At 40.3% G+C, this 20,539-nt stretch overlaps 1 protein-coding gene across 3 annotated transcripts; it reads right to left on the bottom strand.

Moving 5' to 3' along the window:
• Window positions 1-2,720: 2,720 nt before the first annotated feature.
• On the bottom strand, window positions 2,721-19,875 carry LOC145439625 (opsin-5-like). Of its 3 annotated transcripts, none has more exons than XM_080317135.1 (10): window positions 19,652-19,875; window positions 19,495-19,576; window positions 16,882-17,007; window positions 16,686-16,813; window positions 11,354-11,534; window positions 7,938-8,166; window positions 7,144-7,196; window positions 4,295-4,350; window positions 3,738-3,769; window positions 2,721-3,515 (listed from the first exon to the last, which is right to left on the bottom strand). In XM_080317135.1, exons 1-10 carry the CDS (start codon window positions 19,695-19,697, stop codon window positions 3,216-3,218), a joined length of 1,233 nt encoding a protein of 410 aa, XP_080173261.1. In that variant the 5' UTR covers window positions 19,698-19,875; the 3' UTR covers window positions 2,721-3,215. The 3 variants fall into 3 exon arrangements, with proteins under 3 accessions (XP_080173261.1, XP_080173262.1, XP_080173263.1); XM_080317136.1 differs by having other exon boundaries at window positions 2,721-3,512; XM_080317137.1 differs by having other exon boundaries at window positions 19,495-19,573.
• Window positions 19,876-20,539: the final 664 nt, after the last annotated feature.

Genomic DNA, 20,539 nt, shown 5'->3' with positions numbered 1-20,539 from the left:
AGTCATCCACAGATTGACTCGAGTCGAATCGAGTTATTTCCGTATTTCAGAAAATGACTCAAGTCAAGTCGAGTCATCAGAAAATCGCGATTCAAGTCGGACTCGAGTCGAGTCATGACACGATTCATTACAACCCTGAGTTACCATATCCTCCGCCTATTTGAAGAAAACGAAAAAGCCCAAATGTCCTCTATTTGGGTAATTATATATATAGTCCTCCTTTACAGCTTTGAGAGCTAGGCGATTGTACTGTACAGTGTACACGGACTACAAAAAATCTCATAAGTGACGCGAAATCTGTATTTCGATGGCAGTTTTGCGGCAAGGTGGACAAAAACAAAAAATATATATGAGGCCGACCAACTTTACGCAGAAGCGGGCCTTTCGTGAGTTGTGTCTGACAAATGACCTATTTTGTATTTTTTAGTCAACGCAATAATTTTTAAATCACCCGTTTTCTCGCCCGTTATTATATCTTTTCTAACTTGTAAAAAGTGTCCTCTGTTAACGATCTAAAAATATGGCAGCCCTGCCAAATAATAGGTCATTTTTAGGATAGGATTTGTCATCTTTTCTCAATAAAAGCTGGATGGTCGTCTGAGGACGCTTAAAATGCCTGAATGTCCTCTTTTTCGAAGTTGGTTATTTATACTTTCAAAAAGACTTTTAGGCGAGACGTTGTATCTATTTCTCCAACAAAAATTACTGTAGTCATTAAACATGCTATTTTTTTGGTTTAGAAAAAGGTTTTCATACAAATTACCTGCCGGTGATATCTTCTTGTTTGTAATTGCAAACATTGTTCGCCGTTCGCCGTTCGCCGTAATGGGCCTTTTTACATGCGAGGATCTCTCGACATTTTTCTGGTGCGAGTTCGAACGTAGCGGAACCTAACAAAACCATCGCTAGTCGTCTCGACAAGGCTCAATAAAAAATACAGCACATTAGTTGGATCAGTTTCTAGCATCTTGAGTCTTGACTGGTGTATGTGATACAATACGATACATTGGGTTATAATTTCATCTGAACAAGCTACACATACAATGTACAATGCGATAAGACACAGTGCAATGTAACGAAAAGATAGGAGGATGTCGAACGACACGGATCAGTAGCGATCCTTTACTCAAACATCATCCTCGGCCTAGAGTGCCCGATGTCACAGTTCTTTTTCGATGTTGATCTTTTTGAAGCCGCGGCCCTTTCTACTAGTTCTTTCCATTCCTTGTGAGTGCTTTCTTTCTTCGGGTCTTTTTTCTGGGCTTTTTTGTCGCCGTAAGAACGGCGACAGCGGCGGAAGAGGAGCCTAAATGAACCTCCGACGGGAATCGATTCGGGTCCGCCTGCTTGGTGATTGCGATGATAGCCTATTTCGTGTTACCAATTTCACGATCTCGTTAAAAATGGTTGTTCATTGTTGGAAAAAAAGTTAAGGAAAACCCGGAGTATTCACGGTCTGAATCTAAAAATGAATTTCATTCATTGTTTTGTGTGTTTCCGTAACTTTTGTTTTGTATGTATTGCCTACAGCTGCAACGACCGAGAAAATGTAAGACATCATAAAACTCAACGAAATAATTCCACTTCCGCCGGCAAAAGTATATGTCCTCTTTTCGGGTGCTGAAAATATGGTCGTCCCTGAGAAAATATAGCCCACGCAGAACACCAGAACCAGGGATATCTAGAATATCCAGTTCTAGATATCCCTGACCAGAACCCCCTCAAAATCGCAAAGGGATGTGAAATTCGACTCGACCGCAGAAACACATTAACCACGCGAGGCACCGATTTGATCAGTCTCGCTGATCCTTAGCTACAATGACCTGTCAATACCGAAACAATGCGCTATCGAATACGCAGACCGACGGCGTAGTATGAATCGTGTAGTTGCGACGACCAACTGCAGAATGCAGTACAGAGCAAATAGATTGTATACTGATGTAGCTGTTATGTATTTTCCATCCATAGCCTATACCCACCTTCAATTGTGGATGTGTATAGGCCAGCGGTCACCAACGCGGTGCCCGATGCAACCGGTAGCCGGCGAGGAGAAATGGGTCGCCCGCGGTCGCAGTAGCAAACATTCAAATGAGAGATTCGAAAGTCGAAGCGGAAACGGGTTTCATATGATCAGCAGTTGAACATGGGTCAGTCGAAACTATAAGGATCATGCGAACGCAGTTTTCGATTGGGGCATTTCTTGTCTTCGCCCACGTAAGAGCTTAACGGAAATCTAGTTAATATTTCCTAGTCTCGACGCGGAGATTGGCGCATCGGCGCGCACTGCGGCAACGCAACTGAGCCCGGATGTGCTGGTGTGAGTCCAGGCGAGTGAGAGTGAATGTCTAATTCAAGAAATCCAAATGAGCACTGATAAACGGCAGTAGCCCGTCGCATTAATTGGTACAAGAAGTAGCTCTTGGTTTCAAAAAGCTTGGTGACCCCAATATATAGTGGCTTCTTACGCAACCTGTGTGTGAAGAGAGCTAAATAGAACGCGTTCAAGTCGCATATGCTAGCATGCATGTCACATTTTAAGGAATTCTGAAACTTTTCTGCAAAATGAAAAAAAGATTCGCGGCACTCCCGGAATCTGTGGAGGCGCACAGTTTGGGAATCACATCTCTAAAGCCTGGGTCAGTACTTCACCAACCATGAACCTCACCACATGTCACTGATTAATAGCTTCTCTGTGTTTAAGGTGGTAGCAAACACAAATGTTACGTCAACCCAAATTTATTTGCACAAAAACAGAATATAGTTCAAAGACTCAGTAAAACTCACGTACGCCGGAGATGTGAGGTGTGAATAATGTTTCTGCTGGCATGCAATTAAAAACAAATTAACATAATGAACAATTGAAGCGCTTTCCGACTAACTGTTTCATAGGAACTATCTACAGTCCTACACCCTCCCTATATGCCTTCACAGGGACATGTTGAAGGGATAATAAATGAGGTTCAAGAAGGAAATTTGACGGTAATACTGGAATGTAACATACTAAATCGCTAAAATAATCAAATAATACAATGATGATTGGTTTTCAAAAATAATTCTGCGAATAAAGCTTATGTATAGAAATATGCTCAATCGCGGATTTTAAAATCGCAATCTACAGTCTCTCAATACCGGCTATATATAATATACATATTTGTTGATGTTTCCATAGAAGAAGAAAGTATAGCGCAATAATGATAATTTCCTTCGATACTCTGTCATTTGCACATGATACTTCGCGAGGCAGCTTTGTAATGGTGATGAGTAGCGTAAGCGTAGGAGCTATGGAAACATGAGACTTTGGAGAAGAAGTACGCAGTAACCACAAAGTATTTGCTCAGCGAAATGCCGCCAATATTCAACAGGCAAACCATCATAAACGGCATCCACGACACCACGTAGGTAGTGAGCAGGATAATAGCTGATCGAAAAACGACCTTTTCGGGGAAGAAGATTTTTGCTGTGTTGCGAGTCTCTCTTGGGTTATCCGCTCTTGCACTAGTATTGGATGCAGTCTGCTGAAGAAGTTATGATTGACATGGTGTTCATTCTAATAAGGTTCATAGGAAATGTTTCATCTGCTATCAATGCATCAACGAATTTGGAATGAACGAACTCTCGGAACTATAAATGCAGGCGCCATTATAATGTATATCGTACACCGAAAACGTCATCGGATTATTTTGCAGGATGAGCATAGACATGATTCTCTCAACCAATACCGAATCAAAAAGTGTTACCTGCGACGAATCTTCGATCACTTTTGTTAGACCTGAAAGATCATTATTGTCATTTATCGTCGTTATTGAACTAATGTTCAATTATTGCTTATTAGTACAGATTATGCTGGTTGCTAATAGATCGTAGACGAAGACGGTGGCTAGCTCCACCTGCGGCTATCGTGATTTAAATCGTATCAACATTTCTCCCTGGTAATTCGGTCTGTCATGGATCATCCATACGGAGAAAATTGTTGTTAATATGGACATAAAAGAGAGAAAATTTTGCTCTTCGAACCGAAATACATAGCAAATTGAAAGGATCAGAAGAAAAACGCATGCACAGTATTCAGTATCCAATAGGAATTATCGATACCACCATAAGAGGACAAATAGTCTGATCACATTCGCATCACTGTCGCTATACACAATCTGGTAGTAAAAATGAAATAATAGTGGCAAACATACAGAATGCGAAAAAATGTCTTGGAAAGTAGGATAAAAGATTCAATACATCGTATGCCATGAAGTCTGCATTGCAGTTTATCAGAATGCGTAATTCCAAGTTGCCAGGTTACCTGTGTTGGAATTTGCTTTCGCAGTATTTCGATCAGATGGTTCTGGAGATTGTAACCTGAAATTCAATTGAATGGACAATGCATTTACATTGCATATATCGAACTATTGAGACATTTAGGAAAAGATGATTTTCGAGTTGTCCTACATTGACTACAGCATAATATCTAACAACGATCTAACTATTCGATATTCTAACTAATGAAACAGACGACCAATGTTCCCTCTAAGCTGCGCACGTGCGCAAATGCGCAGTGCTGAAACGGTCTCTGCGCAAAGAAAATCTAAGCTGCGCACAAAAATTCCGAAGTGATGACTTTTTTCAGTCGTTGCGCACGGATGTCCAACGGACCGCGCAAGCGCGCAGACCCGCGAAAAAATAGTGGGAACATTGCCAGTGGCAAATAGTGTCATCGCTGAAGTCTGAAACCGAGGTACGAGTGCGGCCGGTAAATTTTGCGCTCTGTGAGGAAATTATAATTTACAATGACCTGCTCCTCACGAAAGAGAGTTTTCGTACGCGTGAGGGATACCGATATCATTTCAATAGTGCAATCTTTTTCTGGGAATGGCGAAATAACATGGTTTAACAAAGTTATAAATAACAATGGGCTAGCTCGAAGTTAATCTGCCAGAAACTAACGAATAGTCTTCTCCGCGTGGCATGACCATTAGGCCTACGTAAGATTTACTGCACAATTACATGCCGTAAATTTTCGAAGTCATCACTTCCATCAGGAAAATCTGATCACGTATGGTGAGATAGGAAAATATGCAGAATATGCAAGTACAAGCATCAATATTGCTGAGAAAATCCAACCTCGTGCAAAAGTTGATCGGGAAATGCTGCAGCTGTGCACTGTAGGGCGTTGAATTACATCAGCTTACTAGCAGGACAAATTTTTACCATTCGCCGTCTATACTAGTACTTGCGGTTACAGGCGAGGCGCCCATTTGTGTCGCTACAAGTGTTTTGGCTAGCTGCTTGCCTTTGTGGCCAACGCTGAGTGAATACTCGCTTATTCTGCTTAGCACTGTTTATACTGACCGCTTTTATTAAGGGCAAAACGAATGGGTAGTTTCTCATCCACTGACCAAGGCAAATTAACAAAGAAGTGCGATTCTTTTAACATGGAATGGATGTCGGAGCATGTGAAAACGGAAGACAAAACTATAAAATTAGATGAGATTTTGTCTGCTCCGTAAAATATGTCTAGAAGCCAAAATAGCAAACGAATTAATTTTCGGATGGTCAAATGTGGAGAGCATGGACGTCACGAAATAGCATCCTGTAACGAAGTCATTATACCAACTGGTACGCCCGAGCGAAGATGTTTAATTATTATTTAGGGGTCCTACCTTTTCCAACACTCCTCACTTGATCAGCTCTACCGGTAAATCTGATTACGTGAGCAGAGAGAGCATAAAAATTGATAGCAATAGACCGATTCAATCATGAATTATATGAATTTTTCGCGCTTCGCGCGTTAACACGACATACCCATTAACCGGACATCCAATGTAGATGATAAGCAGCGGCAAAAAGCGCAGTATAGGAGGGGGGTCTGGGGGGCGAAGCCCCCCGCAAGTTTGATTTATCACCCTGTGGGGGCCTGGTTGCGCACTGTTGTCTAAGGGCCTGCGCAGTGAGTTGGCGTGTTTACGCAGACTCGTAAAAAATTAGAGGAAACATTGCAGACGACACATTTTGTCCAAGATTTCACTCTGACAATCATATGCGATGGTATCACTGTGACGATTTGTTGACAGAAATATCCCACGAAGCTTGCCTAATTATTATTGTTATTCATTCCAAATTCAACAAAATATCGTATATGAAGAGCCATATTGGCCCAATCTTTTCCATCTCAACTCCCAAAGAACCATACATGTCAATCAACTATTACGTCACAATTGAATATTAAACTGAAAATTGAATTGAAAATTCGTGACGTCATGGTAGTACTAATTCGAACTCACTACTGGGGATTTCTCGTATGCGCCATATTTTCTCTGTAAAAACTGGTATTTATTGTTCGAAAATAAAGCTCGAAACGTGAGGTAAGGAACAGACGGGCAAAGCCTCACTTTTGATAACGCAATTCATCGTAAGTAGCTTAGAATGTGACTGTCACACTGATTCCGAAAATCTAAATACTTATCGATTTCCCAGTTTTCGCAGTATTCGGCCGTAGCCGTAGCGCTACACGCATACATTTTTATTTTATCGCCGGTACTACACAGAGCTATCAATCAAGAACGTGGGTATAGCTATGGTGTTGTGCGTAATTCGAGTTTGTAATTGTGAATGTCACATCCCAACAGTTCATTTCGCGTCATAGATCAGGAAGACAATGTGTATTTGAAAACTGCGTTTTGAAATGGGCGTAGCCATGTCTGCTATGCTCTTTGATTAGTCAACGTATCGCACAATTCAACATTTCGAGTCGGGTAAATAGATTCGCGAGTGATACTGGCCGCCGGCGTGACAGTAACTCAAATTTGATTATTTTGAAAAGAGGGGGTCCGAGACCTAAACCTGAAGACGGCATTGTCTTTACCTAGTTTAGGGCTACCATATTTCGGAAATCCGAAAAGAAGACACTTTTTCAAAATTTTCAGACTTGCAATACCGGAGGAAAATTTACCAACAAGTCGCTGCAATATTGATCAGTACAAAAATACATATTAGGCGAAGAGCCATATATGGCTCGCGAGCCATAGGTTCCCGGCCACTGGTATATGAGAAACCCTGCTTGGCACGAGCAGAAAATCGTACGAAATACATCCATGCCAAAATCTCGCAATTAGTTGACCAACTATACTGATAACTGAAAGAAACATTTCTTACGGATCGTCCGTGCCGCTGCAAACCGATTTAGTCTGGGTGAAGTGTCTCCGTCCCTGAAGATTGGATTAAAAACATTTTATTCCGCAGAGGAACGTGTGAACACCTAATTTAAATTCAACCAAAGTGCCGATGCAATGGTAAATTGTTAATGCGCTTGGACATCCAGCAATTCCTAACAGTCCGGCGATATAAGAAGAAAAAACAAACATATGAGAGGTCATTTGAATATGTATATCATTCTGAATAGTCCAACAACTATAATATGGTTGACTATACTATGCGCAACACGTGATTGGGCAGTGCGCTTGCGCATAGTTAGGCAAGCTAACAGAGCCATAAATCGGCATTGTCGCGAACAAGAGGAGCGTCACAATAGGTCATTGTCACGGTCATTGTATTGCTGCACACTGATAGTTCGAAACAATGCCACTATTCGACATTTAATGGCACTTTTGGGATAGTTACAGTGCCCTGATGTGATTATAAGTTCTATATCCAGAGTAAATGCAGTGCAACATGAGCTTTCGTTTGAAGACCACTGTTAATAATTTTTGCGCTCGTTTCATAAACTATAACATTGCCATCGGTTTCTAAAGCTATCAGAAATTACTATAGTTGGACCTGGTTGACTAACCGGACAATCACCGAATCACGTGCCTCGCATTTATGAATAAGTTAATTGTCTATGTTCTATCGGCATCCATGGACTGCCACTGGCCATTAAAGTTGCAGAATGCAATGATAGGTTACATCTAGGGGTGCGCCATCGCTGTAGAACAGCTTTCGACTCTCACCTGATAATAGACGACGCTCAAGGAGCTTCTCTTTACTTCAGTCACAATTCTGTGCATGACGTAACATGAAAATAACAAAGGCAGCACGAAGGCAGACAGGGACATGGAGACGATATAGATAATATTCATGAAGGAGGCTGTCGTGCGATCGAAAATGCAGCACGGAATCAGCTCTTCTTCGACGTAATTCGGAACGATGTCGGTTGTGGGCCAGAACGCCCAGAACCCGCTGCAGATAAAGGTTGTTGTTGTTTGTTGCATTCATGGTATTTGTCAACTACAATGGTCTTTAACATCAGACCGATTTACTTTATTTTGATGCGGTAGCTGCTGACTTGTAGTACGGCCCACTTCCAAGCTTTTTTAAGACACCGCTTACTACAGGAATTAATATTTCATCAAGTAATCAGCGAGTCTTTCTGAAAATTCCGCTTGGGATGCGATTAGTGATATGATTTATCTAAGATTCCGATAGCCCCAGGTTCGAAATTCAGTAATCACGCCAAATACAACATGATTGTACGCATAAGAGGTAAGAAACGAAGTACATGTTGTGTCACTTTTTCCGAAATTTAGCTCACTTTAGGCCTAGCATATTTTCAACGCCAAAAAGAAGACATTTTTGACGGCAAGTGAAACGAAAGTAGAATTGTTACGATCGAGTTCGATGATACCTTACATTTCCTTTGTAGCTGCTGGCATAAGTTACAAAAACAGTCACAAAAAATCAGATTTAGCAAAATTATTTGCGGTCCCCTTAACTTCACCCCACCGAACGTTACGTTGCTTCATAAAACATGTCATAAAGCATCAACTGTCGTAAATATTATTCAAGGTCTGGGCGGTGATTGCTCGAAGACACTCGGTGTCTAGGCGCTGATTACTGTAATTTGTTAACTTCATACTGTGGATTCTGTTCGTTCCTCAGTGATTTATTTCTATGCTTAGAAGCAGTGGCGGCTCGTCCTATAGGGCAACTGGGGCATTGCCCCACCTAAAATTCTGTTCAATAACAATTTAACCATTTATAGACGCACACGCACAGCAATCAATATATGCCGAGATCACAGCGAAACCCGCGTTCTTCTTGTGCTTTCGCTAACAAATGCCCATACATAGCGAAGTCTCTGCGAAAATCGAATTCTCTTCTGTGTTTTCGCTTTGTGAATGCCTAGGCGGGGCTTGCCCCGGTAGCGCTCATAACAAGCTTTCACTATCTATTCTCTCAAAGCCGCGCACAACAAAGAAACGGTGATTTACTCTCTCCTATTCGTAAAATGGCCGAGCAAGTGGGGCAACTATGCTTGGTCGCCGCTAAGGTGTGATGTAACAATCGTATCTATATCTGAACTCGGTTACCGTGATATGCGTTGAGTCGACCTTTGCTGGTATATGGCGATTTTGACGGTGTTTCGCACCATGATAATTCTTGAAACTTGGTATGATATATCGTGAAGGTAGTATTTAGCACTGCTCCAAGTTTCAGGCTTGCTACTTAAAGATAAGGGTAGTAATTTCGTTTCCGAAGTTCAGTGTGTGCTGATTTATCATGTACAATTGTACAGCAAACAGATTTTACTCAAAGGCCGGTATTGGTCTCCATTGATTTTGACGATGTTCCATACCGAGATCGGTCATGACATTTGGCACGGTAAGTCTTAATGTTAGTATCGACCGCTGTAACAAGTTTTAAGTTCGTCACTGAACTATGTGGGTGGTAATTTCGTTTTCAAAGTCGAGTGAGAGCTGACTCTTCATTTATCGCTAACAGATTTACGCAAAAGCCGTTATTGGTCTCTATTGATTTTAACGATGTTCCATACCTAGATCTGTCATGAGCTTTTGCACGGTATGTCTTGATTTTAGTATCGAACGCGGTGCCAAGTCTTAAAGTTGACACTCAATGATTGAGGCAGTTATTTCGTTTTCGAGGTCGAATATGGTAGAGATGCGCGCTGATCTGATACTTGGCCTACCTACATCATTGCGGATCGCACGCAAAAGCCGGTGTCTGTCTGTGCTAATCTAGTCTGCGTTCCATAATGAGATCGGTGATGATATTTCCAGTGGTATATCTCGATGATCGCATGAAACAGCTAACTAAGATTCTCGGTTTGCATTCAAATATTCACATAATTTTATGTTCGCCAATGTGCATTTCACTGTGAAATTGTGGCCTTCAAACCATTTGCTTACAATCCCCTGTCAAATGCGATGGCTATTTCATTTTCGATGTCGGCTAACAGCTGATCATTCGATCAGCCTATTCCTCGATCTATTTTACTCAAGTTCGGTGTTCGTCTGTTTGTATTGATTTTGGCAGTGTACCATGCCGGAATGGGTTATGAGATTGCGAATACTTCTCGATGATTTCATGTAACAGTATGCTAAGTTTACGGCTTTCATTCATGTATCTATTGATTAATATATTTTCCAACGGCGATTTCGCAGCAGACTTATAGACAGTAAGCCGTATGTGTTGCGTCACAATCTCCAGTTTCAAGGCCAAAATGTACTATGTTGTTCCGAGGCTGCTGTCCTTAGTTCTTCAAATACCATTCAAATTGATGTTCCGGATTCAGTATGACAGGCCCAATCTATGAGATAACAATTGCGTATGTGTCCGAAGTCGTTGACCTTTGCAGTTGGGCTTACGCAATCTCTCGAGTTCTAGTCATTGGAATTAGTCTGGTCAAGTCCAGTGCGAACATGAATCGTATTGAATCTTTGCTCCGTACGTACGCTAGTTTACGCAGTTGCCTTTAGAGCGAAAATTAGAGGTCCAGAAATTGTCCAGTCCATTGATCCAATCGTACGCCGGATACCTCCGCTTTGGTTGCCTATCACCTTGTCGTAACTCGTAACCACCAGCTCAGTGGTCGTAACACACCAGGATCGTGTACGAAACACTTTCAGACGGGCGTAGAAAAATTAGGGCCTATCTATTTGCGTAATCTCTAACTCTACCATGAAATCATAACGCATGCTACTAAGGATGACCTGATAATTGATTCGTGGCATAGGGACGATTCTTAGTTCATGTACATTATGTAAAATAATCCTTTGATTAAAAAAAAAAATGAATAAAACATTTGTTACCACACTTCAAGTCACGGCTCACCGGCAAACCTCTCGCGGCACCTACGTTAAAATCACTGTTGTCGGGAAATTCATGTGACCATCATATTAAAGTTACTTTTTTACGTTGGAAAACGCCATTGTGACGTCATCTTGATTAAAGTCGCTCGCAGCCCTTGCCCCACCACCCGATATTGTCACGAGCCGCCACTGCTTAGAAGTGCATGTCTTATTTCCTTGTAGACGATTGTTGCCAGAGTTACGATGCTATCAAGCAGAATCGTCTGCTATCCTCGAGAGGTATATACACGCAACTGTAAAATTCTTGAATGTGTCACCTGTGAATCCATATCACGAGTATGCTCTGTAGCGGATGGTAATGGAGTGAGCTGAGTATCGAGTCCCGACTTTTCATGCGACACAAGACGATAAATCTTTCTCCGAATAATGCCGCGATCGTCATCATTACATTCATATGCACCACGGAGAGACTGAAACCTTCTCCTTGACATGAAAATACTGCGTAGAATGAAATTCGTTATTAACTAGATTTAGCATCACATATGTCTTTCAAACTCAAGCGATGGATCGATTTTACAAGAGTATACGCGTGATCTCTGGACCTTACATCAGCAGTTCCCGGCGTTTTCGACCCCGCAGACCAGCCTGCATGTGATAACTGGCCCACGGCTAACCGAAAGAGGGCGATCGGGAGATTGTTTTGGTTTATTGTCTCTGATTTTGCACAATTGCACACAAATGTAGTGATTAATATTTATTAGACAGCGGAATTGCCAAATCCTTGATTTTAATCAATAACGCACTATGGCGTTAATTTGAGATACTGCACATTATGACCAGTGACCAATGACCATGCCCATTGCACACCCCGTTCCTTTTTCGGTCACGTTCATTGCAATCCTTGTTTAATAAGAAGACATGGCAGTACTTGTTTATGTCTATGGGCATTGTGCAATTGTGCACGCTTTTTCACTTCCACACCAAACGATTTTAAATATTAGCAGATATCGGAAGCTGTTTACTCAAACAGCGATTCAAGTGATTGTTCGTGGTATTCATGGTGTTTGTCGACTACTATGAACGTTGTCATTTACACCAGGCCGATATTCTTCACTTTTATTCCGCAACTGCCTACTTGTAGCACGTCCCACTTTTAGGCTTTTGTAAGACAACCGCTTACGCTGATGAGATGGCGAAGAGGAGCCTAGATAAACCTCCAATACTTGGATAGGAGTTCTGGAGTCGAAATCGGTCGGACTCAAACCCGCAACCCATTGGTGTTGCAGCTGTGGATTATACCACTACGCTATCTCGCAATTCAAGCGAAACTTTTAGTTTCAAGCATTCTACTTCAACAATCCGTTTGCCCTAATTTCCTGAAAGGGCCAAATAACAAATTTGCGAGATCGGAACAAAAATCTTCAACTATATTTAGCATCACACGTGCTAAACGTCAGTTTTAAGATTTCTTATTGAAGGCATTTCATAGTCTATTTTATGGATCACCCCAGTACATGTACAAAGGTTTTTCGCTGCAGAACAGTGGTGACATGTATTGTAAGATAGACTGGGGCCTACCAGAACTGCGTAGAAGGTGCAACAACAAATTTATCATTGATCTTCACATATTACGCAGCCTGCGACCCACTCTTGTTTTTTTTTTTCCTGGAACTTTATGTCCTTTCCCTAAAACGTCACGTCGTGACAGTATCTATCTCATGAGTCATGACATTGGACCGCAGGTGCCCGACAAGGATCCCATCGGGACATTGCGGGAAAACCCAGATGTACACGATAAATATAAACAGAAAAATCCAGACCTAACATTACACTCAAATCACGGTAAGATTATCTATGAAACATCAAACAGAAAGTCACTAATTACAGTCATATTGATGAGGAATATTAGCCCTGGTTGTTGAAAACTCTTCACACTTCATTTGCTGTCATAACAATGTAAATCCTACTAAAAATGCTGTTAGGAAATGATCAGTAATCCGCGTCGATAGCATTGCAGCAATGGTTCTTTAATTCCGATTTCAAATTCTAGTAGTGATTGGAGGTTTCCACTTTTCAGCGCTCTGGCCAGATTAGCTAATAACTTAGGCATAAGCCCAGGTGATTGCCTGATTTGAAAGACTACTCCAAGTCGTTTCCACACCTTCCTAATATCGCTTCATTGTACCGCAATCGTGTCGTGTATTGATAAACTAAACTGGACTTTCAACTAAGACCGGTTGTGAAATAACCGATTTCAGTGATCTGACATCTGGGATAACCTGACAGGCATGTTTATTAGGGCTGTTCAAAAATAACCTTTTTTCCTGAATCTTGCTGGCTACGTGATTAAATCGTTAGGTTGCCTTAAAAAACGACGCACACCAAATTTGAATTCATTCCAACCAATATTCGCTGATTTCGTAGAGTTTGAAAATTTCGAATTTGCCCAAAAACGCAAAAAAAATTTCAAATTTTTCTGCCAACCCCATGAAATTGCTGGGCTGTCTTCAAAAACTATGCACAACAATTTTGACTCAATTCCAAGCCGTAGAACCGGAGTTATTCCAGTTTTTCGATGATAATTATTGGATTATCCACTGATCAAGGATAATCCCAGAATTATCGAATAAAAACTGAAATAACTCCGCTTCTACGGCTTGGAATTGAGTCAAAATTGTTGTGCATAGTTTTTGAAGACAGCCCAACAATTCCATGGGGTTGGCAGAAGAATTTGAAAAAAAATTTTTTTGCGTTTTTGGGCAAATTCAAAATGATTTAATATCGTAGCCAGCAAAATTCAGGGAAAAAGGTTATTTTTGAACAGCCCTAATGTTTATTCTGAAGGTCAACAGACAGGTCACGAAATGCAGGGCACTCGAAATCGCGGTTAAATATTTCGATGGCCAACTTTCCTGCGGGGTGACTATGTCTCTTAAAGCCGATCTTAGAACGAAAGTCCCGGATAAGGCAATATATTAGATAAGTCTGGTCATATGCTGTTATAGGCCTACGCTTTGCATGTTGTTGAAACACAACAAAATTTTCAGAGTGATATGATGCTTTCATTTTCATTGTCACAACGAACATTCCAAGGAATCACCCAATGTACTTGATTGCCATAAACCAATTTACTGGTATAATTTGGGCAAATTTACAACTACTTTTAAGAATAGTTCGAAGAAATATATAGCTCGATTCTGTGATTAGCCAGTACATCCGTCAGGGACCTAGTGACGTGTACCTAGGGTTAACATACGTCCTCCTCTTTCAAGAAATCGAAAATGTCCTCCGAGGACGCCCAAATGTCCTCATTTTTGGCAATTCGTCCTCCCTTATAGCTTTGAGAACTAGGCGGTTGTATACGGACAACTAAAAAAATGCCATGAATGACGCGAAATCTGGATTTCGACTGCAGTGACAGCAAGGTTGACTAAAAAAGGTCAACGCTAACCCATTCTTCGCGGAAACGAGTCTTTCCGGAGTTGAGTTGGAAAAATGCCATATTTTAGTCAATCCAATAATAATTTTATTGTCCGCTATTATATATTTTGTAACTTGTAAAAAGTGTCCACTTTTTTCAGATCTCAAAATATGGTAACCATACGTGTACCGTGCAAACTTCTTGTGGTGGACCAGACACATATTTATGAAGTGGCATAAATAATCGCAAACCACTAAAAAAACCACTTCACTAAAGTACAGTTTTAATACGTAATAGCACAATACTCATAATCTGAACACGCCAAGTCGATAAAATTGCAGTGACAGTTTTTCACCAGATTTGTGTTCAGTCAAGGATGAAAATTGAAATGATCGGGGACGCAAATTCGAGTTATTCAATTGTCAAGCCGTCAACAGACTGTTCAAAACGACATCAGCTCACTTCACGCATCTTTCCATACAAGCCATGCATATTTATGAGATCATGAGGGGCATGCGGCTGCGATTGGGGGTTTAATGCAGTGTTAATACACTTCATTATTTATTTATGCTAATACAAAACCATAGCGCAAAGGTTAAAGAACGTTAATGGGGAATATTGTATGTTATTATCATTTTAAAGAGCAAGCCGCAAGATTATATTCTGTGGGATTTTATTTTGCAGAAATAATGAGACATGGAATGTGTAATGAACGGAATATTTTAAACAGTTCAAATATTTTCCTTTCTAACAAATCGATATTCATCACCGCCAACACAAAGCTAGAATTTCTTCTGAATGGGAGATTAACGTATTATAATTGTGGAAAGTCGTCGACTATATGGTTGATATTTACATCTGCTAAAAATCTACATGAAGTTAACATTGGTTGGAAAATTGAATATTAAGTGGAGTTTCGGCGTTACAAAAATATGTAAATGATGCACGTGGTCAACACTAGGCTTACCATATTTCGGAAATGAAAAAAGAGGACACTTTTTCAGAAATTTCAGACAAGCAAAACTGGAGAAGAATTCTCAAAAACAGGTAGATTTCACCCGTTTCATGATCGGATGACTAAAAAAAAAAAGGTCATCACTTCTGCTCAGAGCTCAAAAACACGTTTTTCACTCCACATTGCCAGGTGGATGACTAAAAAAAAAAAAAGGTCTTTTTTTCGCTCAGAGCTGAAATCACCCCTTTTCCCTCCGAAATACCCGCCGGAGCTTCACTTCAGCGCTAATTTGCGGCATATCACTCGCGATTTCCTATAAATATGACCTAAATTTTCAAAAAAGAGGACAAAATCTCAAAAAAGAGGACAAAAGGGCGTCCTCCGAGGACACTTTCAAAAAAGTCAAAAAAGAGGACAAATCCTCTTAAAAGAGGACGTATGGTAAGCCTAGTCAACACTGATAACAAATGTGGCATCATCTGAATGAAATAATGATAATATCGATGTCTAAAATGTCCGCGTGGCAATGGTCGAGATTTAGAAGGTATTCCTCCGCGATTGGGAACCATTGGTGTAGAAGGGAGGTTACTGATCTCGCATTTATAAAAGGTACAAAGGAGTGTTACACCTTGCGAGGTCATATTTTAAAACCTGATGTTATGAGCAGGGCAAGATTTTGTTGCAGTCAAATCCGTGAAAAGTTGCACTTATTTATCATAAAAATTGCACAAAAAAGTTGCATTTATGGAGAAGTTCCTTGAAATTATTAGGGCATGAGATACTCGAATCGTTCCGTATCCAAGGCACTGTAGCAAATTCAATGTTGGCCACTTCAACAAAATCAACAGCCTGATAAAATTAACCCAGTGAAAATATAATTTTCGACCGTCTAGCCTGAATGTACGTCAAATCAGAAGGAACCTCAAATTTGAATGACAGTGAAATAATCGAGCCATCTATTTACATGTAGTGTCAAATATTTCCGGTAAAAAGTTATTTGCATAAAAAAGAAACAAAAGACTTGCAAAATGTTGCATGAAAAATCGAACAAGTTGCAAAAAGTTGCATTTAAAAAATGAAGAAAAGTTGCAAAAAGTTGCAATATAAGATTATTCCGATCAACTTAAAACACCATACTACACAACTTGTGAGGATTTAGGAAGCTGCAGGATGTTGCAAAAAGAAGTTGCAAAAGTTCCAAAAACTTGCCCTAGTTATGAGCATGTGTATAGCCTGACAAAATTCATATCTTATTTGGATTCGTTTTACTCACAGTCTGAAGGAGGGAGGTTCCAAAACGCCTTCACTCCGATCCGAAATGACATAATACTTAAAAACGCGTTATTCCCAGCAAGATGAATCGTATATACGTTTGCGGCTATCCGGCGCAGGCGTTCCGTTCTGTTTAAAATAGAGTGTGTCATTGATCGATATGGAGACGTCTTGTCTCACTCTCAGACAACATTTACCTGCAAAACGCGTAGATAAGTATCATGTTCCCGAAGAATGATACAACACCAATCGCGCAGAAACCGAATGCAGCAGCTCCGAGAAATTGACTCGACATTGGATTGGAAAATTCACGTGTAGGCCAACTGTTTGGAAGAATTTGATCACAAAATGGGTGCAAAATGATTTCATAAGATTACAGTCGATTATAAAGCTTTATCGCGAAATACTGAGTTTCTGATATTTACCAAGCTTACTTACAGATGAAGGTGTGCTGTAAACAGAAATTGTCGCAAATCGACGAGATCTATATATCTGTAACGATTGAATACCACACCTCGAGAATTACGTAATTATAGTTGGGTAATTCGACTATAATTAGAGCGAAATCTAATTCTAATATAATTTGTGAATATTTAGTTTCCTCCCACTCCAATTCCAATCTAATTTGTGAGATGTTCCTATGCCCTACTTTTGATTATAATCTAATTTCTTGTTTTCCTGAATATGCCACAGGAGAACAGTATCGTGCGAAATAGGTCAAGCTTGCTTTACAGACATTTTCCATTCTCATAAATATGAGTAAGAATATGATTTGATATGAACTGAACTTCATTAAATTACCAAGTCTTCGCGAATACAGTAATTCAAATTTTAATCTAATTTGAAAAAAAAACTGTGTAGCTATAATTCAAATTCTAATCTAATTTAGAAAATTTTCTTGTTGTCCAAGTCTGGTGAATACTGAATAACAATGGTCACGTGCCGGAGCGTTCCTTGCACGTGTTTCTCGGTTGTTCGCTGTTTAGAGTTGAAACATTGAGTAGTTGGAATTGTCGATGGATTTGTTTTTATTTCGTTTATATGGATTTCATACGGAGTTGGTTGAATGCAATTGCTAACCTCTCTAAATAAGCAGTACCGACCAGTAAAATGCCATTGACAAGAACAAAAGAGAATACGATACGCGTTCACATGCCAGACATCTAAAGTGCATAACGATTCCAACTTCCATATCTGCAGTGGGAAATCGGAGAGCGCGCGCGATAAAGATAAGTAGAGAGATATTCTTGCTTTGTGAGCGTGGCTTGGCTATTTGCATATACTGGTGTATTGTTTCGTATCTGGACGGAAATATCAGCAGTATAATAATCACTATTGGAATATTAATGGCGCTTAATCCTGATTTATGACTTTCAGACGAAAATTCGTCTTTACAGTTTGCTGTCTGGGGAGTTTCTGGTGTGCATGCATCCCACGTGTGAATCCGTTAATTTCTTGGTATGGGAGATATTGATTTAGGATCGCGATTCCGTAAGGCAATCAAGTCTATTTATGGCAAACGCGTGCTCGTGAATCATTAAACAGTGATTGAATTGTATTATTTTTATTCCTAACATTAGCATATAAATGAGTGTGGGCTATAACTGTACCGCGTACCATGTACGTACAATGTTGATTTGAAAATGCGTAGCGATAACTTGTATTCTCATCCCCTCATAAATAATAAGGCTAACTTACATGATTTCATCCCACATTGGTAAAGAGTCTGTTACGAAAGGGACCTCTTCGTATCGCAATAATACACTATCTCATTTCATCAGTCTGCTTTAAAATGAAAACAATAGCACCAATGATGTTTGGAAATATGAAAAAAATCACAGATGATTCCCAAAATTCGTTTAGATTACGGCGACTGGCAGATATGCGCTATTGATGGCGCTTGTATGTGCATTGTGCAGTGTGCAATGTGCATGCAAATATTGTCGTTATAACTGTGCTCTGTATAGCATATTCTCAACAGGAATGCTTATGTTCGTTACGATTAGTTGGTTAGAAAACTCAATATTGCATGCCAACGGAGACCGGTGGTGACTATTTCAGATTAAGTGCTCATTGAACAGCAGCGAACGACGTGACCACATATCCATATGTCTCTTCATCCATCTCTTCTAATACAGATATGAATTAAAGGATTTCAAACACTGATTTTTATAGTGCTTAACGCCTCTTTTTGCTCTCAGCGCCCACTAATAGCCTAATTTGTAGCTAGCGCCCCCTTCGAGCTGACGCTCACTTTGAGAACCACTGTCATATAGCTAGTAAACTGTATGCAAATGAGCGGGTTCATAATAAAATACCATGAACTGAACACTGAACAATGATGAGATACGGAATTTCGTAAAGGGTTAAGATATCACTGAGATCGCACGCGTGCCACGGTGTTTTAGCCGCAGTTCGAATACGGCGGCGCCCTGAAGCTGCCAATTCTTTTTCCCAGTGTTATCTTAAATTTGAGACCACATCATATTTAGAGATCAGTGCAATCGAAACATCGTAAATGACAACTAAACAAAGCATTCATACCAGACGTCGCATCCGATCGTAAGAGCCAAAGAATGTAGAAGGACAAAGAATGGAAGGTTATTGTTTCGTCCTATTTTCTGTGGCAAGAGCTACACATAAACACCATATCATTACACGCAAATCATCATAGAACAAGGGAAGCTTTTCATCATAGAAGCAATCCATACGATACGCCTGTACGTACATGCTACATATTCAATTCACACTCAACTCGAAAAGAGATAATAACCGATATACATGATGCAAAAGAAAAAGATAAGGCTCACCTCGTATCATTTCGCGTCGCATCTCTATACATTTTGTCATGAAATGATCTTCCACGAAGTGAACCAACTTTTAAGCAAACTGCTGAAAGAATGATCCCGGTTCAAACGTGGAGTACAAAATAATCTTTTCAACGCATAGATCACGAAATCGATTTACCTGAAAGTAACTTATATAGAAGCGTAGTTTTGTCTGCCAATATCATCGGTGAATGACCCAGCCGCTTTCGGAAATGTTCTTTTATATATACAAGACTAATCCTTCGACTGCTGCATACAATGTGGATTCTTGCAACAGAGAGATTTCGAAACTCTTTCTCTCAATAATTCCCTCTCCCGCCAAGACACCGAACCGTATAAGTAGGCTATTTCCTCGTGATGAATAGAAAAATAATTAGGTAGTTCCGGAGGAACTTAATTACGTTCAAATAATGTCCAATTATATCACTATATTACATTACATTTGCATGATATCAACTTGCATGGAGGCCACACTCCACACAACGCAACTCATATTATATAGCGTGTTATATATGAAGTTGACAGTCACAACACTATACTGTATTAGCATTCTTTGTGGTTTTACGTATACATATACTAGCTATCTCCTTTTGCAGATCGCAAATACGAAGATATTAAGCGGGTCTATACTAGGGATGGTGTGAACCTCATGACGTCACGTGACGTCACATTGCTAATTCCAACCCTACATTTCAGTGAAGTGATATATGTGCACGGTACGTAGCGACGACTCTGGCCACATAATGCCACAATGTTGAAGTACATACTGACTTTTTAAACATCGCCAATTTTTCAATTGGAGTAATCAAATGATATAATATTCATATAAAATCAATCTCTTCTGACAAGATAGCGTAAGGGTGAAGCGTCCGGCTTCTTGGTCGGTAGGTCGTGGGTCCGATCCCCGGCCTGGTCAGACCAAAGACCGGATTAGTAACACTGGCATCCATGACTTCCTTGCCTGGAGCTCATGCATTACTGGGATAGCATGGAGGGGGTGGTGCATGACTTAGAAAGCCGTAAAAGG

Source organism: Botryllus schlosseri, chromosome 5 (assembly GCF_051294905.1).
Source record: "Botryllus schlosseri isolate E-star chromosome 5, Bs_hap1, whole genome shotgun sequence".
Lineage (NCBI taxonomy): Eukaryota > Metazoa > Chordata > Ascidiacea > Stolidobranchia > Styelidae > Botryllus > Botryllus schlosseri.
Note: the sequence above shows the minus strand (reverse complement) of the source record. Positions and strands in the feature narration are given on the sequence as shown.

Bases quoted from the DNA above. Each gene is read 5' to 3' on its own strand.
- LOC145439625 (XM_080317135.1), bottom strand. From the start codon at position 19,697: ATGATATTGGCAGACAAAACTACGCTTCTATATAAGTTACTTTCAG. The intron at 16,814-16,881 runs GTAAATGTTGTC...TATTTTAAACAG, and splicing joins CTTATCTACGCGTTTTGCAG to AACGGAACGCCTGCGCCGGA. The intron at 7,197-7,937 runs GTGAGAGTCGAA...TCCAATCTTCAG, and splicing joins TGAGCGTCGTCTATTATCAG to GGACGGAGACACTTCACCCA.